The sequence below is a fragment of the Pristiophorus japonicus genome, chromosome 9 (assembly GCF_044704955.1).
Source record: "Pristiophorus japonicus isolate sPriJap1 chromosome 9, sPriJap1.hap1, whole genome shotgun sequence".
NCBI classification, from domain to species: Eukaryota; Metazoa; Chordata; class Chondrichthyes; family Pristiophoridae; genus Pristiophorus; species Pristiophorus japonicus.
Genome location: NC_091985.1, coordinates 170,020,740 through 170,045,590, shown reverse-complemented (window position 1 = coordinate 170,045,590; position 24,851 = coordinate 170,020,740). Strand labels below are relative to the sequence as shown.

Genomic DNA, 24,851 nt, shown 5'->3' with positions numbered 1-24,851 from the left:
CAGTATCTATGGATTGGAGGGTAGCTAATATAACCCCACTTTTTAAAAAAGGAAGGAGAGAGAAAACAGGGAATTATAGACCAGTTAGCCTGACATCGGTGGTGGGGAAAATGCTGGAATCAATTATTAAAGATGAAATAGCAGCGCATTTGGAAAGCAGTGACAGGATCGGTCCAAGTCAGCATGGATTTATGAAAGGGAAATCATGCTTGACAAATCTTCAAGTTTTTTGAGGATGTAACTAGTAGAGTGGATAAGGGAGAACCAGTGGATGTGGTGTATTTGGACTTTGAAAAGGTTTTGACAACATCCCACACAGGAGATTAGTGTGCAAAATTAAAGCACATGGTATTGGGGGTAATGCATTGACGTGGATAGAGAACACGTTGGCAGACAGGAAGCAAAGAGTGGAAATAAACAGGTCCTTTTCAGGATGACAGGCAGTGACTAGTGGGGTACCGCAGGGTTCAGTGCTGGGAGCCCAGCTATTTACAATATACATTAACGATTTAGACAAAGGAAATGAATGTAATATCTCCGATTTGCAGATGGCACTAAGCTGGGTGGCAGTGTGAGCTGTGAGGAGGATGCTAGGAGGCTGCAGGGGGACTTGGGCAGGTTAGGTGAATGGGCAAATGCATGGCAGATACAGTATAATGTGGATAAGTGTGAGGTTATCCACTTTGGTGGCAAAAACAGAAAGGCTGATTATTATCTGAATGGTGACAAATTAGTAAAAGCGGAAGTGCACTGAGACCTGGATAAGGGGTAAGCCATTTAGGACCGAGATGAGGGGAAACTTCTTCACTCAGAGAATTGTGAACCTGTGGAATTCTCTACCACAGAAAGTTGTTGAGGCCAGTTCATTAGATATATTCAAAAGGGAGTTAGATGTGGCCCTTACGGCTAAAGGGATCAAGGGGTATGGAGAGAAAACAGGAATGGGGTACTGAGGTGAAGTGCCCATCCACTAAGCTGGGTGGCGGTGTGAGCTGCGAGGAGGACGCCAAGAGAGTGACTGGACAGGTTAGGTGAGTGGGCAAATGCATGGCAGATGCAGTATAATGTGGATAAATGTGAGGTTATCCACTTTGGTGGAAAAAACATGGGCAGAATATTATCTGAATGGCGGCAGATTAGGAAAAGGGGAGGTGCAACGAGACCTGGGTATCATGGTACATCAGTCATTGAAAGTTGGCATGCAGGTATAGCAGGCGGTGAAGAAGGCAAATGGTATGTTGGCCTTCATGGCTAGGTGATTTGAGTATAGGAGCAGGGAGGTCTTACTACAGTTGTACAGGGCCTTGGTGAGGCCTCACCTGGAATATTGTGTTCATTTTTGGTCTCCTAATCTGAGGAAGGACATTCTTGCTATTGAGGGAATGCAGCGAAGGTTCATCAGACCGATTCCCGGGATGGCAGGACTGACATATGAGGAGAGACTGGATCGACTGGGCCTGTATTCACTGGAGTTTAGAAGGATGAGAGGGGATCTCATAGAAACATATAAGATTCTGACGGGACTGGACAGGTTAGATGCTGGAAGAATGTTCCCGATGTTTGGGAAGTCCAGAACCAGGGGACACAGTCTAAGGATAAGGGGTAAGCCATTTAGGACTGAGATGAGGAGAAACCTCTTCACTCAGAGAGTTGTTAACCTGTGGAATTCTCTACCACAGAGAGTTGTTGATGCCAGTTCATTGGATATATTCAAGAGGGAGTTAGATATGGCCCTTACGGCTAAATGGATCAAGGGGTATGGAGAGAAAGCAGGAAAGGGATACTGAGGTGAATGATCAGCCATGATCTTATTGAACGGTGGTGCAGGCTCGAAGGGTCGAATGGCCGACTCCTGCACCTATTTTCTATGTTTCTATGTTTTATGGGAGTGGTCACATACGCCGTCCCAGGAAAAATGTAAGTTGGCCAAACCTGCATAACTGTGAAAAATCGGCGCAGACGCAAAAAAAAAAACCCTAACCTAAAAAAATCATAACTGAGTTACGCTGGCGCACAATCTTTGGAGAAACTTGGATATTTTAATTTAGGCCAAAAAATGCGGCGCGCGCCAAAAAAATGGCGCAGATCACTGGGGAAAAGTGAGCCAAGAGTCAGTTTATTGTAAACTATCAACCATGACAGTGAAAAAGGAAAGTCTCTTTCCTATTTTTATGATATGGATTCTTTTGGACATAAGAACATAAGAATTAGGAGCAGGAGTAGGCCATTTGACCCTTAAAGCCTGCTCCGCTATTCAATAAGATCTTCAACCTAAACTCCACTTTCCTGCCCGATCCCCATATTCCTTGATTCCCCGAGAGTCCAAAAATCTGTGTCAACCTTGAATATACTCAAACATGAGTATATGAGCATCCACAGCCCTTTGAGGTAGAGAATTCCAAAGATTCACAGCCCTCTGAGTGAAGAAATTTCTCCTCATCTCAGCCTAAAATGGCCTACCCCTATTCTGAGATTGTGACCCCTGGTTCTAGACACTCCAGCCAGGGAAACAACCTCTCGGCATCTACCCTGTCAATCCTCCTCAGGATCTTGTATGTTTCAATGAGATCACCTCTCATTCTTCTAAACTCCAGAGTATAGAAGTTTCTCCAGACAGTTTCAAAATCTTTATCATTCATAAATGATTAGGTCTGCCCACTTGTGGAATATACATCAAATCTCACAGCTCGTCTTCATGTATTTTCTATCGAGCCCCAGTAAGAATCGATGGCCATCTTACAACTTACACCCATTACTAGATAACCAAACTGCTGACACTATTCCTAGATATCTTTGAAAATATGGTGTTTACAGCAATTCCAATGGCTGACCAAGCTTGTTCAACGAGTGGCTGCACCATACAGAGCAGGAAGGTGTTGGGTTCAAACACCGGTCTGTGGTGATTTAGGTAATCAAAGCCAGGGTGCAAGTACAGCTGGTCTCACCACCCCCTAGGTCACAGAGGGAAAATTACCTCGGGTTTTTGTCCAACTGTGGAGGGCAGAATCAGGCTGTGAAGCCCTCCGCAGTCAAAGAACCTGCTGACACAATCAAGGGCGACATACGAACAATATTCAGCAAGAGGGTCAATGACTTCAGACCAGGAGAGAACATCACCAGAGAAAAACTAGCAAGCAAAAATAGAGAGTAGATTTGAAAGGCCCATAATCTCAATTGCTTTTTGGAGAATAAAGCTACGTTGGTGTGGGATTGGAGTCACGTATAGGCCAGACGGCGTAAGGATGGCAGGTTTTCTTCCCTAAAGGGCATTAGTGAACCAGGTGGATTTTTCCGACAATCCAACAGCCTGCTCACATTTTATTGATAGCAGCTTTTTTATTTCCAGCTTTTTAAAACTATATTCAACTTTGCAAACTGCCATGGGGGCATGTGAACTCGCATTGTCTGAATTATCCATCTAGGCCTCTGGATTACTAGAGCAGTAACAAAACCATGACACTATCGTACCCCAAGTGACTGACTGTCGAGGACATCACAGCTCCAACATGTCAGAGGGCAGGATACTCTCTGACCTCACAGCATACCGATGCCCCGATTTTGGAAAAGATTCCTTCAAATAGGCAAAAGATCAATAATCTCGAGTAGGCGGCCAGTCTCTTGGCATATTGGGAGTAAGGGAGGAAATAACGGAGAAAAAATTATATTACTACAGCTGCCCCCCCCCCCCCCATAGAATAGTGGGTTAAAAAAAAAATAGGTCACATCGTTTCACTAAAGCACTCGGATTCAATACTTGGTTTGTGTTGGGTTAGCTGATTCCAGCCGAGGCACAACAGGCCACTATGTGCAGGGAAACCAAAAACGACAGGCGCGGTTCTGTGCTTAATCCAGTGTGTGCGCTTATCTCGGACAAGGACAGGATCATGTCTGACGGTGTTACCATCCCACCCAGCATTCCCCAACCCCTTCCGACGCCCCTCTGTAAAGCAGCTAACGCTCACTGTTCAGAGACACCCATGAAGAAGGCTGGCACCAACTGCGAATATCTCATTTAGTGTATATTCATTTTACAAAGCACCTTGTAATTTCAGGACATTGCAATGTACAAGCGCGTGTAGGAAGAGGTCACTTCAGCAAGAGTTGATGTGGAGCCTCTCAGCTTTTACAGGATGCTTGCGAGGTGCCACAGCAAGACAACTCGACAATTAGTTGCTTAAACACCTGTCGGAATTTAGCATTTGAAATGTGCTTCATTTTAAACTTCATATCTGGGCCTGCACAGAAATACTGAATGATACAACTGAAGAGGAGGCCAGTGTTGAGAGAACAAATCTGCTTCTGGCATCAACTGTTCAGATCTGTTCCCAACAAGAGACGTGATATGGGGGGGACTGACTACAACAGAAAATAAATAAGATTTCTCCTAACGGATAAGAGAAACACTTTGTGATTTTTTAAAAATGACATGGGACAAGTGCTTTACTTTGGCAGTACACTCACTCACTATAATGTTCCTCCTTAATACAACTGACTGTGCAGAAATGCCACGCATGGCAGCAGCACAAGTTTTAGCATGTTCATAAATGCAGGTTACATAAAGGACTGGTTTTAGCTGGTAGTAAGTCACAAAATGAGGCTGTAGTTTAAAACAATTGCCATGACAACGTTGAAGTCAAAATATCAAGTAAAAAGATATTTTGTTTATTTGTTAAAGTTGATTTATAATGGTGATAATATCTTAAAATTAGTGTTCAGTGAGAAGGTAAATTACTTTAAGTTAGAAGAGGTACTATCAGTAAGTACACTTTTTTATTGAAACTGCGGAAAACATTGCAGCCTGTTATCTGTAATCAGTAGAGGAACCTCAATATCCAAGGCAGCAAAAGGTTCTATGGTGCCTGAAATAGCACGAAATAGCACAATGACATCTCCAAAGCCTTTCACCGAAGCTGTGTTCATGGTCACCCCCAGTCTCTCAGTTACCTTTCTGTGCTGCAGCCGTCTCAACATCTCCTCATAACTGAAGCCCCTCATCCCTGACACCATGCTGGTAAACCTCCTCTGCATCCTTTCTAAAGGTCTTTACATCTTTCCTGGTTTGGAGCCCAGAATTGTCCGCAATACTCCAGCTGAGGCCTAACCAGTGATTTATAAAGAGATACACAGGTACTTGAGGATGAGACGGCAATGAGCTGCAGTGGGACATGGAGTTCCCTTCACAAAATTATGCCTCATTTTACTTACAAGTGGAACAAAAAAAGAAAGATTTATATAGTGCCTTTCACAACCACCAGACATCTCAAAGCGCTTTACAGCCAATGATGTACTTTTGAAGTGTGGTCACTGTTGTAATGAGAGAGGATATTTTTCACAGAACACCATTTTATCCAACAGATGACCAATGAGTCTTTAAGGTGTTCCTTTCGTGGGATGAACACAGCATTCTGCCCATACTTCATTTAACCAGCTCGGTGCAATGATGCAAAATTGTTCAGTACTAAATGTAATCACCATGGAATGACCTTTGAACGTTGAGTGCGTGGGGTCAAGGGGCTAGTTATCCAGTATCAGCAGGGTTGGTAATTGCCCATAAAGCTGTCCTGCTCTTGAACAGGGTGATGCGATTGCTGCAGCAAGCACACGTGCTGGAGCAGTTCCATTTCATGGAATGATCGAAACTTACCACACAGGCCATTCGGTCCGTCGTGCCTGTGCCGGCTCTCTGAAACAACAGTCGTGCTTAGTCCCACATCCCCGCTTTTTGTCCATAACCTGTAAGTGCCTCATCCTCAACTACCTGACCAGCTCTCCTTTAAACTTATTTACAGAAGCCGCTTCCACCACCATTTCAGGTCGAGCATTGCAGATCCTGACAACTCTCAGTGAAAACATTTTTCCACATCTCCCCTCTAGATCTCTCGTCAATGATTTTGAGTCTATTACCTCCAGTTATTGATCCACTCATCAGAGGGAATGGTTTTCTCAATCTACTCTATTGAAACCTCTCATCATCTTGAAAACCTCTATTAGGTCACCTCTTACCCTGCTCTGTTCCAAGGAGAACAGTTCTAACTTTCCCGACCTCTCCTCATAACTGGTCCCTCATCCCTGATACCATGCTGGTCAACCTCCTCTGTACCCTTTCTAAAGGTCTTTACATCTTTCCTGGTGTGGAGCCCAGAATTGTCCACAATACTCCAGCTGAGGCCTAACCAGTGATTTATAAAGTTCTAGTAAGATCTCTTCGCTTTTATATTCAATGCCTCTATTTATAAACCCAAGTAACCCATATGCTTTTTAACTACCTCACCAACTTGCCATGCCACCTTTAAGGATTTGAGTATATGGACACCAAGGTCTCTCTGCTCATCTACACTTTACAAAGTCGTGCCATTTATAGCATAAAATTGTGCCATTTACAGCATAAAATGGGCCATTTATAGTATAAATGGGGAGCTTTGGTGATATGACTGGAAGAGATCCTACAACGAAGAATGCACACCTTTCGGAGCCAAGAACCACCCTCCAGTGAACACTGGAGCGGTGGACTGAAGATAGTGGGAACGTGTATCACCTGTGCATCAAACGTAGGAGCGACAGAGGAGAAAACACACTAGCCTCCGGGAAGGTTGGCAAGCTAAGATCGGTTTACGATTCACTTTATTTTATAAATGTAGCCTTAAGGCACCTTAACAATACTTCAGTTTGGGACAGCATCGCAGAGGGGCAATACATAGCACTCGGGTAAATCCATATTCATGCACAGATATGCTTACGATTTACCAGAGAACTGTGCATTGCTATTACGTTTGAGGAGCAGTTATAGGGAAGACAATGTGCAGTAGTGCACAACCACAGAGAATGTGGAAACTCCAGCTGTATGTACAGCTGAGCCCCTCGGCTAAGATCATACACTCAGCCATAGCCCATGTCCTAACTCACACCAAGTCCCGCTCACCCATCATCCCTGTGCTCGCTCACCTACATTGGCTCCCAGTTGAGCAGCGCCTCAATTTCAAAATTCTCATCCTTATTTACAAATCCCTCCATGGCTTCGCCCCCTCCCTATCTCTGTAATCTTCCCATATATTTTCTCCCTAAATTGGCCTGGGTTTTTAATCTGGTTTTTGCCTCTCCCAGGAGATCACATGGCTCCGGTTGGGGTGGAGTGTAGAATGTTTCAGTATAAGGGGTGTCGCAGTTGTGTGAGGCGGACTGGTTGGGCTGGGTGCTCTTTGCCTTTCCGCCACTGTTCATAGGTTTATATGTAACCTTTAGGGTTGCTGACCAAGGGCCGTGCGGCTCTTTGTCGGCCGGAGCGGACACGATGGACCGAGATGACCTGAGCTGTAAATTTCTGTGTTTCTATTTCATCCAGCCAGCCCCCCCCCCCCCCCCCGCCCAGATGTCTGCGCTCCTCTAATTCTGCCCTCCTGAGCATCCCTGATCTTAATCATTCAACCATTGGTGGCTATGCCATCCATTGCCTAGGCCCCAAGCTCTGGAACTCGCTCCCTAAACCTTTCTGCCTCTTTCCTCCTTTAAGACGCTCCTTAAAACCTACCTCTTTGACCAATCTGCTGTAATTTCCCCTTATGTGGCTCGGTGTCAGATCCTTGTTTTATAACACTCCTGTGAAGCGTCCTGGGATGTTTTATTATGTTAAAGGCGCTATATAAATACAAGTTGCTCTTGATGTTGTCTTGTCCACACACACCACAATAGGGGGAATTAGGCATGGCAGAGGGCTCAAAAACCTCACTGCCCAGTGGTCCACTTCCACACAGAGTCGGGCCACAGCGAGGGGTGTCCATCAACAGGGGAAGAGCAGGAACCAGCATGAATAATGAAGATGCCCCTCAGTTCATATAGGGCGAGAGGGTGAAAGAGCAAGCACCCGTCCCATAAATAACCATGGTGCCTGTTGTTGCAAGGCCAGCGACTGATGCAGCATGAGGAGGTACTGGGCCACTTCCATTCCCAGAGTTAGACACTGCCGTACACCTTGGTTCCTCATTCCACTGGGGGAAACCCTTTGAAAACCCTTTGTAAACGCACTTGGTTAGAAGTAGACAGCTATTCATGAAATATACACCGGCAAGCCTGCCTGAAATTATCCAAAAGCTCAGTAATAATTAAACTCCTTAAGTTTCAATTCAAACATGCATGAATACACATGCCAAGCATGTTGGTGCACTATAAATCTCTTGCATCGCAGCTGCCAAAACTCAGGAGTTATGTGGCGAGCAATGCCTTATATTGCATTAGGTACCCTCCCTAATATGTATAGTGTTCATAAAAACAGAATCCAAAATAGTACAATATGCAATATAATCTTTAAAATCTTTTTGTGAACTATAACATTGTACACAAACTTTGGCGGCGGCAACATCATATTCTATGTATCAAATTGAACACGTGAGTTACTGGTAGGCCTTTTATGGTAGTACGGTACACCTGCCATTGCTGCAACATGATTTCCACATTGCAGGATGAGTATAACTTGTCCAAAACTTCCAACAAGCGCACCAACTGCACTATCCAGCGGTACCGCAACTACTGCAAAGTTAACGCGATCATTTCAAGAGTTCATGCTGCCATGTGAACTTCATTTAAACTTCCAATAAGAGGAATGAGCTAGCTACCACGGAATCACACGGCACAGGGACTTTTCACAAAGTGTCCATTGTCGATGGGGAGTCGCTACAAGCAGTTACATTATAGCGGACCCACTGTGTACCGTGTGCTCGCTATATATCCCCATACAGAAGAACAGGAGGCTCTGCCATTCAGTTAGATCATGGTTGGTCTGTACCACTTACCCGTCTCTGCTCCGTATCGCAACACCCTCATCCAACAAAAATATGTCAATCTCAGTCTTGAAAGCTCCAACTGACCTCTAGCATCCACAGCCTTTTTTTTGGGGGGGGGGGCAGGGAAAGAGTGTTCCAGATTTCCACTACCCTTTGTGGGGATAAAGCGCTTTCTGATTTCATGCCTGAATGGCCTGGGTCTAATTTAAAGATTGTGCCCCCTTGTTCTGGATTTCCCCCACCAGAGAAAAGTTTATCAGTATCTACCCTAGTGAATCCCTTTATTATTTCAAACACCTCTAAACTCAAGGGAATACAAGCCTGGTCTATGACAGCGGTTCTCAAACTGGGATCCGTAGAGACTTTCCAGGGGGGTCCACAAAATAACACGAGTACCGAGCAGGGCCGGCCTGACAGGTGGGCGACATGATCAATAGTAAGCAAATGAGCAAGCGGCTGAAGGCTGGCTTGGTGCGCGCTGGGAGGAAGGAGTGGAATGCAGCCACCACATGTGCAGCGCAGTGGGCTGGTTGTCTCACCTCGGAGGGGAGAACGCATGGAGGAATGCTGACATGAAGATCGCCAAGTAGCCCCGTAGTTACCACTGCTGGTGGTGGGTGCCAGGTGAGTGTAGCCTTGTTCAAAAGAGGGGAGTTTAAAAAAAATTACTTCCTGGGATGTGGGCGTCGCTGGCAAGGCCAGAATGTATTGCCCATGAGGAGATGGTGCCAAGCCTCTTTCTTGAACCACCGCTGTAGTCCTTCTGGTGAAGGTACTCCCACAATGCTGTAAGGGAAGGAGTTTTCATGCAGCACTTTCATATTATGTGCATTATATAGTATTATAATATAGATGTGGGGGCCCGTGATTACTAATCCATTTGAAAAGGGGTCCTTCAACCAAAAAAGTTTGAGAACCACTTTTCTCACCTTATCTGAGAATTATCATATTTGCCTTAGAGGCGGTGCAACGAAGGTTCACTAGATTGTTCCTGGGATGAGAGGCTTGTCCTATGAGGAGAGATTGAGTAGATTGGGCCATAACTCTCTGGAATTTAGAAGAATGAGAGGTGATCTCATTGAAACATATAAGATTCTGAGGGGGATTGACAGGATAGGTGCTGAGAGGTTCTTACTCCTGGCTGGTGTGTCTAGAACTGGGGGGGGGGGGGGGGGGGACGGGACACAGTCTGAGGATAAAGGGTCAGCCAGTTAAGACAGAGATGAGAAGGAATTTCTTCACTCAGAAGATTGTGAATCTTTGCAATTCTTTGCCCAAGTGCAGTGGATACTGCGTCGTTGAGCATTTTCAAGATAGAGATTGATAGATTTTTGGAATCTCGGGAAATCAAGGGATATGGGGAGCGGGCAAGAAACTAGAGTTGAGGTAGATCAGCCATGATCTCATTGAATAGTGACAACCCCAGCATTGAAGCACTGGCCACACTCGACCAGCTCCGCTGGACGGGCCACATTGTCCACATGCCCGACACAAGACTCCCTTAGCAAGCACTCTATGCGGAACTCTGACATGGCAAGCGAGCCCCAGGTGGGCAGAGGAAACGTTTCAAGGACACCCTCAAAGCCTCCTTGATAAAGTGCACTGACACCTCGGAGTCCTTGGCCAAAGACCGCACTAAGTGGAGGAAGTGCATCCGGTAGGGCGCTGAGCACCTCGAGCCTCGTCACCGAGAGCATGCAGAAATCAAGTGCAGGCAACGGAAGGAGCGTGCAGCAAACAGTCCCACCCTCCCTTTCCCTCAACCACTGTCTGTCCCACCTGTGACAGAGACTGTAATTCCCATATTGGACTGTTCAGTCACCTGAGTACTCACTTTTAGAGTGGAAGCAAGTCTTCCTCGATTCCGAGGGACTGCCTATGATAGGCTAGGATTATACTCACTGGAATTTAGAAGGATAAGAGGGGATCTCATAGAAACGCATAAGATTCTGACGGGACTGGACAGGTCAGAGGCAGGAAGAATGTTCCCGATGTTGGGGAAGTCCAGAACCAGGGGTCATAGTTTTAGGATAAGGGTTAAGCCATTTAGGACTGAGATGAAGAGAAACTTCTTCACTCAGTGTTGTTAACCTGTGGAATTCCCTGCCGCAGAGAGTTGTTGATGCCAGTTCATTGGATATATTCAAGAGGGAGTTAGATATGGCCCTTACGGCTAAAGAGATCAAGGGGTATGGAGAGAAAGCAGGAAAGGGGTACTGAGGGAATGATCAGCCATGATATTGAATGGTGGTGCAGGCTCGAGGGCCGAAGGGCCGAAGGGCCTCCTGCTCCTCTGTTCTGATACAACTTTCCCTCATCATTGAACCCTTGAGGCCCCGGGCGGACGGCAGGAGTTGCCCTGAGGTGGAGCCGTGTCCGGACACCGGGCTCTGTCCGAAATGCCGCTGTCCCACTGACCGTCAGCCATGAAGCGCCGGTGCAGCCGCTCGCCGCTGAATTGGCCCTGAGGCTGGGGGGCACCGGGCCCTGATGGGAGCCGCCCCCGCTCATGAACTACCAACAGGCCGTACTTACTTCCCAACCGGTGCTGCTCGCCCGCCGGTAACGGTAACCCGGCCGCCAGAAGGCGCGGAGACACCGACTGCCCGCGAGCGGCGAGAGATGGGGGGGAAAGCGGTGCAGGCTGGGAATTGTAGTTCGCGCCACCGCCGCGCGGCATGGACAGACCGGCCCGAGACACTACAACTCCCACAATGCACTGCACGACACAGACACGATAACCCCTCCCACAATGTACGGCGCGGCACGGCCAGAGACACTACAGCCCCCACAATGCATCGCGCGGCACGCCCAGAGACAATACAACCCCCACAATGCACCGCGCGGCACGCCCAGAGACACTACAACCCCCACAATGCACGGCGCCGGCCGAGCGCGGAGCGTGCGCCGTGACGGAACGAGTGTGGGCGGAGCCGCTCCCCATTGTGGATTTTTTTTCGCCCTCTCGGGCACGCTGATTGATTGACAGGCCTCAGGACCAATGGCCGTGCAAGACGGCGGCGAGGCGAGGCCGCCGCACCAATGGGAAGGCGGTAAGGGCGGGACGGCTGAGCAGAGTGCAGCGCAGCGCAGGCAGGCTGTGTGGGTGAGTGGCCGCGCGTTCAGGGCTATAGATAGGAGCTGGGTTTGGGAGAGGGAGCGCGCCGCTTGGTCTAACATTGCTGTGTTTGGTGTTTTGCAGAAGGGAGATATGTCTGATGAGCCGAGTGAGTGTAACAAGGTAAGTGAGCTGTGGTTTACACAGCAGTCTCTGCGCTCCTTCCTGTTTGCTGCAACTTCTGGGGATTGCTGCAATCTGCCCTGGCTCCCCCTAAACCTGGGGCTGTGGGCTATGGGCGGAGGCAGTCCTGTGTCATTGCACTTCTTTTTTTTGCAGTTCTCTTTAAATAATAAAAAAACAACTGGTAAGGAAGGAAGATAGACTTGCATTTATGTAGCGCCTTTCACTGACCACAAACGTCTGAGAGCGCTTTACAGCCAATGAAGTGCTCTTGGAGTGTAGTCACTGTGGGACATTAAGCATCTTTGCAGCAGATACGACGAGCTGTACAAGTGCTGGGTCTGATATGCCTTGTGTTGGAGAACTCTTACTGTGTTTTTAGCAGTGGGGATCTGGCTAATTGTTTTTTGCATTGCTATGCAGGTCGAATCTGGAGTTGCTTTCTGTCTCCTTCCTACACTCCACATTCTCTTCTCCCCTTCATCCCAGTTCACCGGATGATGAGAAAGAATGACTTTCATTTTCTACATTACAACTATGACTACACTTCTAAAAAAAATACTTCATTAGCTGTAAAGAGCTTTGAGATATCTTGAGGTTGTGAAAGTTGCTACCCTGTATATAAATGTAAGCATATCTTTCTTTTATAATGCCTTTCATGACCATCGGATGTCCCAAAGTGCTTCACACACAATTAAGTACTTTTGAAATGTAGTCATTGTTGTAATGTAGGAAATATTGCAAGATGGAGAGCAAACAACGGTTATCAATACTCACATCTTTTGAAAGCAGCTGAGCTCTGCTCATTTGAGTGGTGTGTAGCTGTGCTCAATTCCCTTGACTTTCCCTTTGCTATGGCCTGTAAATAATACAGCAAATAAGTTTGGTCCACTTCTAATTTTGTAAACTCAGAAATGAGTCCCTTTTCTGTGGATGCGCATGCAATAACACCAACTTGCATTTATATAGAGCCTTTAACGTAGTGAAACGCCTCCAAAAAATAAAAATTTAACACCGAGCTGCATAAGTAGAAATTAGTGCAGGTGGCAGAGGTATGTTTTGAGGAGTGTCTTGAAGGTGGAAAGAGAGGTGGGGAGGTTTAGGCAGGAAGTTCCAGAGCTTAGGGCCGAGGTAACAGAAGGCACAGCCACCAATGGTTGAGCGATTACAATCAGGGATGCTTAGGAGGGCAGAATTAGAGGAGTGCAGACATCTCTGGGGGTGGGGGTTATGGGGCTAGAGGAGATTCGAGATGGGGAGGAACGAGGCCATGGAGGCTTTTGAAAATAAAGGTAAGAATTTTAAAATCGAGGCATTGCTTAACCGGGAGCCCATGTCGGTCAGCGAACACAGGGGTGAGTGGGACTTGGTGTGAGTTAGCACATGGGCTGCCGAGTTTTGGATCACCTCTAGTTTATGTAGCGTAGAATGTGGGAGGCCAGCCAGGAGTACATTGGAATAGTCAAGTCTAGAGTAACAAAGGCATGGATGAGGGCTTTATCAGCAGATGAGCTGAAGCAAGGGCAGAGACGGGCGATGTTACCGAGGTGGAAATAGGCGGTCTTAGTTATGCTGCGGATGTGTGGTTGAAAGCTCATTTCAGGGTCTAATATGACACCAAAGTTGCAAACAGTCTGGTTCCACCTCAGATAAGAGTTGGAACGAGGGATGGAGTCAGTGGCTTGGGAACAGAGTTCGTGGCGGGGACAGAAAACGATGACCTTCGGTCTTCCCAATAATTTGGAGAAAATTTCTGCTCATCCAGAACTGGTTATCGGACAAGCAGTCTGACAATTTAGAGATCGTGGAGGGGTCGAGAGAAGTAGTGGTGAGATAGAGCTGGGTGTCGTCAGTGTACATGTGGAAACTGACTGTGTTTTTGGATGTCGCCAAGGGGCAACATGTAGATGAGAAATAGGAGGGGGCCAAGGATAGATCCTTGGGGGATACCAGAGGTAACGATGTGGGGATGGGAAGAGAAGCCTTTGCTGGTGATTCTCTGGCTACGATGAGAGAGATAAGAATGGAACCAGGCGAGTGCAGTCCCACCCAGCTGGACGATGGTGGAGAGGCGTTGGAGGAGGATGGAGTGGTCAACCGTGTCAGAGGCTGCAGACAGGTCCAGAAGGACGATGAGGGATAGCTTGCCTTTGTCACAGACACAAAGGATCTCATTGAGAGATGTTTTGGTACTGTGGCAGGCATGGCAACTGGATTGGAGGGATTCAAACATTGGATTGGAGGGATTCAAACATTGAATTGCAGGAAAGATGGGCACGGATTTGGAAGGTGACAGTAAGTTCAAGGTCTTTGGAGAGAAAAGGGAGGTTATAGATGGGGCGGTAGTTTGCAAGGACAGAGGGGCGAGGGTTGTTTTTTTGAGGAGAGGGGTGATGACGGTAGATTTGAGAGAGAGTGGGACAGTATCTGAGGGGAGAGAACTGTTAACAATGTCAGCTTACGTGGGAGCCAGAAAAGGAAGTTGGGTGGTCAGCAGTTTGGTGGGAATAGGGTCAAGGGAACAGGAAGTGGGCTTCATGGACAGGATGAGCTCGGATAGGTCAAGAGGGGAGATTGGAGAAAGATGTGTGGCCAGGGCTGGGTGGGGGCAGTGTGAGGTCATGCACTTTGGCAGAAAAAAATCAAAGAGCAAGTTATTATTTCAATGGAGTAAGATTGCAAAGTGCTGCAGTACAGTGGGACCTGGAGGTACTTGTGCATGAAACACAAGGATAGAATGCAGCTACAGCAAGTGATCAGGAAGGCCAATGGAATCTTGGCCTTTATTGCAAAGGGGATGGAGTATAAAAGCAGGGAAATCTTGTTACAGTTATACAGGGTATTGGTGAGGCCACACCTGGAATACTGTGTGCAGTTTTGGTTTCCATATTTACGAAAGGATATACTTGCTTTGGAGGCAGTTCAGAGAAGGTTCACTAGGTTGATTTCCGGGGATGAGGGGGTTAATTTATGAGGAAAGGTTGAGTAGGTTGGACCTCTACTCATTGGAATTCAGAAGAATGAGAGGTGATCTTATTGAAACGTATATGAGGGGGCTTGACAAGATGGATGCAGAGAGGATGTTTCCACTGATGGGGGAATGATCTTAGAATAAGGGGTCGCCCATTTGAAACAGATGAGGAGAAATTTCTTCTGAGGGTTGTAAATCTGTGGAATTTGCTGCCTCAGAGCTGTGGAAGCTGGGACATTGAATAAATTTAAGATCGAAATAGACAGTTTCTTAAACAGTAAAGGGTTATGGGGAGCGGGTGGGGAAGTGGACCTGAGTCCATGATCAGATCAGCCATGATCTTATTGATGGCGGAGCAGGCTCGAGGGGCCGTATGGCCTACTCCTGTTACTATTATGTTGTTCAGAGGAAGTTGGGCCCGGTGGGCTAGGGGAAGGAAAGGCAGAGGCAGCTGAACGGATGGTCTCAATCTTGAAGACAAAGAACTCCATGAGCTCCTCACACGTATTGTCAAAGGTGAGAGTGGTTTAAAAAGATAGTTAGTGGTGGAGAATCGGAGCCAGGGTTTATCTTTACATTCCAGAATGATTATGGAATGGTGAGCGATTTTGGCAGACGAGAGCAGGAGCCGATAGTGGTCCAGCCAGATCTGGCGGTGAATGGCTAAACCAGTTGTCCACCACATCCGTTCAATTCTGCGTCCCTTGGACTTAAGGTTGTACCAGGGGGAACAGCCAGGGTGAGAGAGAGTAATGGTCTTAACAGGGACTAGGGCATCAAAGGTGGTGATGAGGGTGTGATTGAGCAGGTCGGTAACTGCAGAAATGTCGTGGTGAATGGAGGGCCAAAGGTTGGACAGTTGGGAGTTGATAAGTGCTGTTGTGATCGAGTCGGGAGAGAGTTTTTTCTAGGGGAGGACACAGAAGTAGGTAGGGGTGGGGGTTGGATGTGGATGGAGAACGATACGAGGAAGTGGGCAGAGATGGCCTTATCTGCGATTGACACGATGGGAGTAGTGAGGCCACGAGAGCTGGCAAGGTCGAAGGGCTTCAGGTATATCTCAGATCTTAAAACTATTTGTAATGAGTGCTTTGTTATGTGACTTTTGTAGTTTTAAAATGCTTTGTAGAATCACAGAATGATGCAGCATAGCATGAGGCCATTTGGCCCACCATGCCTGTGAACTCTTTAAAAGAGCTCTCCAATTAGTCCCACTCCCCCGCTCTCTCCCCAGAGCTCTGCAAATTTTTCTTCTTCAAGTATTTATCCAATTCCTTGTTGAAAGTTACTATTGAATCTGCTCCCACTGCTCTTTCAGGCTGTGCATTCCAGATCACAACAACTCGCTGTTTTTAAGTTTCCTCATGTTGCCTCTGGTTCTTTTGCCAATCATCTTAAATCTATTTCTGGTTTCTGACCCTTCTGCCACTGACATTGAACACTCTTCAAATCTCCTCTTAACATTCTCTGCTGTAAGGAGATCAACCCTGCCTTCTCCAGTCTATCCACATAAGTTCCTCATCCCTGGAACCAATCCAGTAAATCTCTTCTGTACCCTCTCTAGAGCCCTGACATGCTTCCTAAAGTGTGGTGTCTGGAATTGAACACACTAATCTAGCTGAGGCTGAACCAGTATTTTATAAATGTTTAGCATAACTTCCTTGCTTTTGTACTCTATGCCTCTTAAAGCCAATAATCCCCGTTGCTTTTTTTAAGCAGCCTTCTCAACTTGCCCTGCCACCTTCGTAGGTTTGTGTACCTACGCCCCCAGGTCTCTCTGTTCCTGCAACCCCTTTAAAATTGTACTCTTCAGTTTAGATTCCCTCTCCTCATTCTCCCGACCAAAATGTATCACTTCACACTTATCTACGTTAAATTTCTTCTGCCCATTTCACCAGTTTGTTCATGTCCTCCTTAAGTCTGTTTCTATCCTCATTGTTTACGACATTTGAGTTTCGTGTCATCTGAAAACTTTGAAATTATGCCCTGTATGTCCAAGTCTAGGTCATATCAAAAAGAGCAATGGTGTGAATACCAACCCGTGGGAAACACCAGTGTATACTTCCTTCCAGTCACCACTACTCTCGCTGCTTTCTGTCACGTAGCCAATTTTCTATCCAAGCTGCCGCTGGGAGGAAAAACAATGTGTGAGGAGGACACAAAATCTGCAAAAGGACATATACAGGCTCAGTGAGTGGCCAAAAATTTGGCAGATGGAGTATAATGTTGGAAAGTGTGAGGTCATGCACTTTGGCAGAAAGAATCAAAGAGCAAGTTATTATTTAAATGGAGAAAGATTGCAAAGTGCCGCAGTACAGCGGGACCTGGGGTTACTTGTGCATGAAACACAAGGTTAGTATGCAGGTACAGTAAGTGATCAGGAAGGCCAGTGGTATCTTGGCCTTTATTGCAAAGGGGATGGAGTATAAAAGCAGGGAAGTCTTGCTACAGCTATATAAGGTTTTGGTGAGGCCACACCTGGAATACTGCGTGCGGTTTTGGTTTCCATATTTACGAAAGGATATACTTGCTTTGGAGGCAGTTCAGAGAAGGTTCACTAGGTTGATTTCCGGGGATGAGGGGGTTAATTTATGAGGAAAGGTTGAGTAGGTTGGACCTCTACTCATTGGAATTCAGAAGAATGAGAGGTGATCTTATTGAAACGTATATGAGGGGGCTTGACAAGATGGATGCAGAGAGGATGTTTCCACTGATGGGGGAATGATCTTAGAATAAGGGGTCGCCCATTTGAAACAGATGAGGAGAAATTTCTTCTGAGGGTTGTAAATCTGTGGAATTTGCTGCCTCAGAGCTGTGGAAGCTGGGACATTGAATAAATTTAAGACCGAAATAGACAGTTTCTTAAACAGTAAAGGGTTATGGGGAGCGGGTGGGGAAGTGGACCTGAGTCCATGATCAGATCAGCCATGATCTTATTGATGGCGGAGCAGGCTCGAGGGGCCGTATGGCCTACTCCTGTTACTATTATGTTGTTCAGAGGAAGTTGGGCCCGGTGGGCTAGGGGAAGGAAAGGCAGAGGCAGCTGAACGGATGGTCTCAATCTTGGAGACAAAGAACTCCATGAGCTCCTCACACGTATTGTCAAAGGTGAGAGTGGTTTAAAAAGATAGTTAGTGGTGGAGAATCGGAGCCAGGGTTTATCTTTACATTCCAGAATGATTATGGAATGGTGAGCGATTTTGGCAGACGAGAGCAGGAGCCGATAGTGGTCCAGCCAGATCTGGCGGTGAATGGCTAAACCAGTTGTCCACCACATCCGTTCAATTCTGCGTCCCTTGGACTTAAGGTTGTACCAGGGGGAACGGCCAGGGTGAGAGAGAGTAATGGTCTTAACAGGGACTAGGGCATCAAAGGTGGTGATGAGGGTGTGATTGAGCAGGTCGGTAACTGCAGAAATGTCGTGGTGAATGGAGGGTCAAAGGTTGGACAGTTCTGGAGATGAGGAGGTTGACTTATGAGGAAAGGTTGAGTAGGTTGGGCCTCTACTCATTGGAATTCAGAAGAATGAGAGGTGATCTTATCGAAATGTATAAGATTATGAGGGGGCTTGACAAGGTGGATGCAGCGAGGATGTTTCCACTGATGGGGGAGACTAGAACTAGAGAGCATAATCAGACGGTTGTAAATATCTGGAATTTGCTGCCTACGAGAGCAATGGAAGCTGGCACATTGTCTATTTCTGTCTTAAATGTATTCAGTTTCTTAAACGATAAGGGGTTATGGGGAGCGGGCGGGGAAGTGGAGCTGAGTCCATGATCAGATCAGCCATGATCGTATTGAATGGCGAAGCAGGCTCAAGGGTCGGTATGGCTGACTCCTGCTCCTATTTCTTATGTTCTTATGTCCCTTTAATCCCATAGGCTTTTAATTTTGTTAACTAATCTATTATCTGGTACTTTATCAAACACCTTTTTGAAAGTTCATATACACAACATCAACCCTCTCCGTTACTTCAGCGAAGAACTCAATCAAGTTAGTCAAATGTGATTTGCCTTTATCAATTCTGTGCTGGCTTTCATTTACGAACCCATATTTTTCCAAATGCCAATGAATTTTGTCCTGGATTTTTGGGCCCAACTTGCCATGACTTGCATCAATTTTTTTGGAATAAGTTTTTTCTGGTGTAAGTTAGAAAATGCCATTTTCCCCCTAAAAAATGCTCCAGAGTAAGTCAGTTAGGTACGATTTTTTTTAAGGTCAGTTTTTTTTCTTTCCAAAAGGGGGCGTTCCCAGATACTTCTGCCAGTTTTGGCCATTTATGTCACTTTGGTCAGCAAAAACGTACTCCAAATCCACTTAGGTCAGCATATGTAGCCAGCTCTGGAAAAGCCTTGCGGGCAGTGAAGCAAAAGCAGCGTACGTTAGGGGAGGGAAGGGCACTGGAGAGGACCTCAACAACCAAGCACCAAACATTGCAGGGAAAAGCTCAAACCATTAAAATACTAATTAAAAAAAAAAGTAAATCCTACCTTATCTTTAAAGTGTGCCCGGGAAAGGCAGCGAGCGGGCGGGCCTGTGCGTGAGGCCATTCGGCCTGGGATAGGGAGGGAAGACGTGCACCGGAGAAGTCACAGCTGCTGGGCCGGGGCATCTCGGGGAGGGGAGGGGGGTGGGGGGCATGCGCCAAGCAACCAGAGGAATCACAGCTCGTGGGTCTCTCTCCTCCCTCTCGCTCGCTCTTCCTCTTCCTCAAAAGTTTAAAGCACAGCCGCTAATAAAAAAAAAAAATAAAAGCAAAGTCCTTACCTGCCCGGGAACTCAGCAAGCCGGCCGGCCGGAGATAGGCTGCGTCAAGATCGGGGCGTCCCTTCGGCCAAGGATAGGGGCTGCGAGCATCGGGTCCTGCTCGCAGCCCGCAGAACATGCTGGGAGGGCAGGAGCATGCGCGCAGCTTCTGGCAGTGCTTTCTGCACTGGCCTGTTGCTCCGCCCGCCCCACCCCTTCAGCCTCCACACCACGACTCCGGGGACTGTACGCAGCGGCCAGGATGGGGTGAATCTTTTTTTGCCGGCGCCGTTTCCAGCGCGCAAAGTCGGCGCGCTTGAGGTCACTGCGGCAACAAAACTGCTTGGGGGAAATCTAGCCCATTATCTCTCCGTTTCCCTACCACTGACATTAAGCTGACTGGCCTGTTGTTGCCGTGTTTCTCCCTCACCCCCTTTTTTAAACAGGGTGTAATACTTGCAATCCTCCAGTCCTCTGGCACCGCTCCCATATCCAAGGAGGATTGGAAGATTGTGGTGCGAGCCTTGGCAATTTCCACATAATGACCCAGAATTTGTGGTCAGGATGACGATGAACTGGCAATGTTGGCCGTCATTCCGCCGTTGAAACTGACTGCAACTTTGGGATTTGGAAATGCTGAAGTTGTGGTCTGTCACTCACTGCTCTGACCACTGGCTGCACTGTGCCCCCCCACCCCCCCACCAACACCCAGCAATCCGTGTAATCACTCAAATCAGGGAAAGTGACAAACGTCGGCTCCTCGGTAATTACACTGTCCAATTCCGTTAGACCCAAAGGGATTTGGTGTAACTGGGATTTTAAGAGTATTGACTGCTGATCCGAGGTAATGGTCCTGAAAAACTAATTTTAATTTTGTGCAGTGTGAAATTTATCCATTTTAATAAGTTTAAAATTAAGAAACTTATTAAAAATATATATTTTAAGTTTGTTCATTTATTTCAGGTTTGCTGTTTCCCATGTGGGAGCCCCAATCTATGTTTACTCATTTTCTTAAAGTTTGAATTTTATGAGCTTACCCATTTCCTTGTTTGCTGTCTGAGAATTCTGTGTTTTGATTGGCTGCTTAGACAGCCTATTGACGTCACAGCAGCTCGCACTAGGAGATCCCCACTATACTCTGTTGATTTGAAGTGAATGTCAGAAAACCCAAACTTCTCAACACACACAGATCGCGAGATCCTTGTACGAAGCTTCTTCAGGGCCAGGGGCTAACACCTTTTGCTTTGCTGCTGACCTCAAATTGCAGGCTATTGTAGTGAAATGTTACTTTCAATGGTTCTAGTATTAACATTTACTGCAGTGTCTGTGTGAAGTGGTTTTGCTGCAGCAATAGTGTAAAAATGCAGTCTAAATCCAGAGTCAGGCCTCAAAACTGTTGCTATAACTTCAGAGCCTTAACATGGGGTTTACGCAAGACTGCAACAGCTCCGTGTTTGTGCAGAGCCAAAACTGCTTTGCACCAACCCCAACCGTGAAGTGTAAATGAACAATTAGTCACAATTTCATAAATGCTTCTAAAACTGGGAAAATTGAGATGCTCTTTTGGGTCATTTTAAGACTATTTCTCGATAATTAATTGGCTAAAGAACCATATTTTCTAGTTATAGAAATGTGCAGATTCCTTCAGTCCCTCGGACTGCATTCATCATCATAGGCAGTCCCTCGGAATCGAGGAAGACTTGCTTCCACTCTTAAAATGAGTCCTTGGGTGACTGAACAGTCCAATACGAGAACCACAGTTTCTGTCACAGGTGAAACGGACAGTGGTTGAGGGAAGGGGTGGGTGGGACAGGTTTGCCGCACGCTCCTTCCACTGCCTGCGCTTGATTTCTGCATGCTCTCGGCGATGAGACTCGAGGTGCTCAGCGCCCTCCCGGATGCACTTCCTCCACTTAGGGTGGTCTTTGGCCAGGGACTCCCAGGTGTTGGTGGGATGTTGCACTTTATCAGGGAGGCTTTGAGGGTGTCCTTGTAACGCTTCCTCTGCCCACCTTTGGCTCGTTTGCCGTGAAGGAGCTCTGAGTAGAGTGCTTGCCAGTGAGCGAATGTACAGACCAAGAGGATTCCAGGTTTGATTCCAGGTCTGTGCTGACTTCAGCCTGGGTGGTAACAGAAACACGAAGACTGGCCAGAAGGGGTAAATTGGCCAAGGATATCCACTCCTGATCACTGTCGAGCAAACCATCCTGCGGGGAAGGACGGGGTTGGATTTGTCCATGGTGCTCACTGATCCAAAAAATAATTCAAGAGAAACCTAGCACTGAGTGGTGCGAATGTGGATCTCTCATAGCTGCCTTTTGGGGGCAGCTCTAAGTACTTGAGGGAGAAAGGAATGGAAGGATATATTGAAGGAGCTGGATGAAGAGGGGTGGGAGGAGCTTGTGCGGAGCGTAAACACCGGTGTGGACCAGCTGGGACTGTTTCTGTGCTGTAGATTTTATATAACCAAGGGAGGAGGTGCTGTACGATTATGTGCTACTTGTGTGGAGTGTTTTAACTTCACTCTTGCTCTTTTGCCTTGTTCTCCCTCAGGCCCCCCAAATTAACCTTACTCTTAAAGGAATTATTCTAGTTCTGATAAATATTTGAGCTAAATGTCAACTTGGCTCAGTTGGTGAAGTACACATCTCTGAGTCAGAAGGAGGAGGCTGGGTCATCAAATATATTTAAGGTGGAGATAGATTTCTGAACGATAAGGGAGTCCAGGGTGATGGGGAGCGGGCAGGGAAGTGGAGTTGAGGCCAGGATCAGATCAGCCATGATATTGAATGGCGGAGCAGGCTCGAGGGGCCAGGTGGCCGACTCCTGCTCCTATTTCTTATGTTCTTGTGTAAGGCTAGTTTTAAGCCCCACACGATCAAGGTTGACCGTTTAGCACAGTACTGCGGGAGTACTGCATTGTGGGAGATGCCATCTTTTGGATGTGATGTTAACCCCAGGCCCTGTTTGCTTGTTCAGGTGAATGTTTTTAAAAAAAAACCAATGATCCTGTTTGCAGAGGAGCAAGAAGTTCTGTGTTCTGGCCGACATTCATCCTCAACCAACGCCACTATAAATAGATTATCTGTTTATTCATTCATTCACTGAGTGTAGATTATTTACTGTTTGCCTATCGTGACTGGAATTCAAAAGTAATTCACTGGTTGGTTGGTAGAATGCTTTGGGATATCCTGACGATGTGATGTGTTTCTATAAAACTGCTAGTTCATTCTTTTTACAAAGCGGACTTGCGGATCCTGAAACAGCCTCGTGGAGCTGTAGGTTGATTATTCGGGCTACTTCTGCAACATGTTTTTAAAAAAAAAAATAAAATTTTAAAAAAAAATGTACAAAATTAAACTCTGAATTTGTTAATGCAACTTTCAGCCATCATCAGTTCAGTGCATGCTTGACCTCATGGCAAATCATACTACACCTTACCCGGCACTCTCGGGACTTGGCCTGTGCCGGATGAGGGATTTTGCCGGATGAGGGGAAGTCAGCGGCCCGAGGTCTGGGATTGGGGGGGGGTGGAGGGGGGAGGTCGGTGTTCCGGGCAGGCCCGAAGTGTCGGTAGGCCCTTGGCGGGGTCCGAGTGTCTGAGCGGCCCCAAAGTCGGGATGGAGGTCGGTCGGGTTCTGCGCATGCGTCCACTGCCACCGGAATCATTCCGAACGAGGGATGGTGCCGGATAAGGGAGATCCAACCTGTAGTGTTGTTGCTGTGGACTAATAAAAGGAGGGCATTTATAATTAAACTAAATCCAAGTTTTACACAGTCCCCACCACTTAAAACTTCCACGTTTAAAATGAAGAGTCACTTATTTTGGCCTAAGCGCAATAACCATTAGCCATTTGCATTAGTGTTATCGTGCCTTGAGTGCTCAGTTTATTTCGGGCAGAAATGGATGTGCTAACCTGCCTGCGATAGTGAGTGAAATACACATGGAAAACTGATACGTGAAAACACTTCATGCCCAGTAATCTCAGCAGCCAAAAGGTCTCTGCCCTGATGGGTGTTTGGGTGGTTTAAATGGTTGTTCGGTGAAGGAGTTTAATGCTTGGACTGAGGCACGTCACCAGATGAAGTGCCAGCCTTTAGGTGCGTGGGCTGCTGTTAATTCCCACCTGCTCCCGAGTGCGGAGCGTAGTCCAATTTCAGGCTGCATTTATTCTGCAACTGTGGCATCCATGCAAGGCCACTTCACTTCATATCAACGCTCATCAAAAGTTGTAAAACAAACCCAGCCATTGGCTCCGGAGCAAATTGGACTGAGATCTCTTGGGAGGAAGGATCATTGAGATTTGTACGAGAAACCTATTCAAATGAGTAATGTGTTATAGGCAATGTGTTTTGAATGGATTCTCTGCTACTGAGGGAGTTGGAACCGACGTGTAGCATACAGAGTGAAGCATTAAAAGCAGCGGGTGCTTTGCAGCAAATTACATGTTCTTGTTAGTGAGGGAACCATAAAAAATGTGCATTGACTAAATCTTGTTATAACAAGCTCATTTAAAAAAAAAAAAAACGACTTGCATTTATATAGTGCCTTTCCCGACCTTGGGACGTCCCAAAGCACTTGACAGTCAATGAAGTACTTTGAGTGCAGTCACTGTTGTAATGTGGGAAACGCAGCAGCCAATTTGCATCCGAAAGACAGCACCTCTGACAGTGCAGTACCCCCTCAGCATTGCATTGGAGTGTCAGCTTAGATTTTTATGCTCAAGTCCCTGGAGTGGGACTTGAACACACAACCTTTTGACTGACGAGAGCGCAACCCACTCTTGTGTAAGGCTGATTTCAAGCCCCACACGATCTAGGTTGACCGTTTAACACAGTACTGCTTGAGTACTGCATTGTGGGAGATGCCATCTTTTGGATGAGATGTTAACCCCATGAGATGCCTGTTCAAGTGAATGTTTGTTTTTAAAAAGAAAAGAGCAAGACGTTCTCGGTGTCCTGGCCGATATTCATCCTTAACCAACACCACTATAAGCAGATTATCTGGGTCATTCATTCATTTGCTGTTTGTGGGGGCCTTGCTGTGCGTAGATTGGTTACTGTGAGTGTCATCACTGTTGTAATGTAGGAAATACGGCAGCCAATTTGTGCACAGCAA

General features: G+C 46.7%; 2 protein-coding genes across 2 annotated transcripts in view; one reads left to right on the top strand and one right to left on the bottom strand.

Annotated features, from left to right (window-relative positions):
* The window catches only part of mgme1 (mitochondrial genome maintenance exonuclease 1), a 42,239-nt gene extending 30,844 nt beyond the window's left edge, over positions 1-11,395 (bottom strand). The window contains exon 1 of the mRNA XM_070888869.1: positions 11,310-11,395. The gene's annotated coding sequence lies outside the window, so the exon portion shown is untranslated. The remainder of the gene's footprint in view (positions 1-11,309) is intronic.
* Positions 11,396-11,862: 467 nt separating this feature from the next.
* Positions 11,863-24,851, top strand: part of LOC139272756 (sorting nexin-5-like) — an 80,168-nt gene continuing 67,179 nt past the window's right edge. Inside the window, exons 1-2 of the mRNA XM_070888868.1 lie at positions 11,863-11,880; positions 11,977-12,015. Coding sequence (XP_070744969.1) covers positions 11,986-12,015 — 30 coding nt within the window. The 5' untranslated portion in view covers positions 11,863-11,880; positions 11,977-11,985. The remainder of the gene's footprint in view (positions 11,881-11,976; positions 12,016-24,851) is intronic.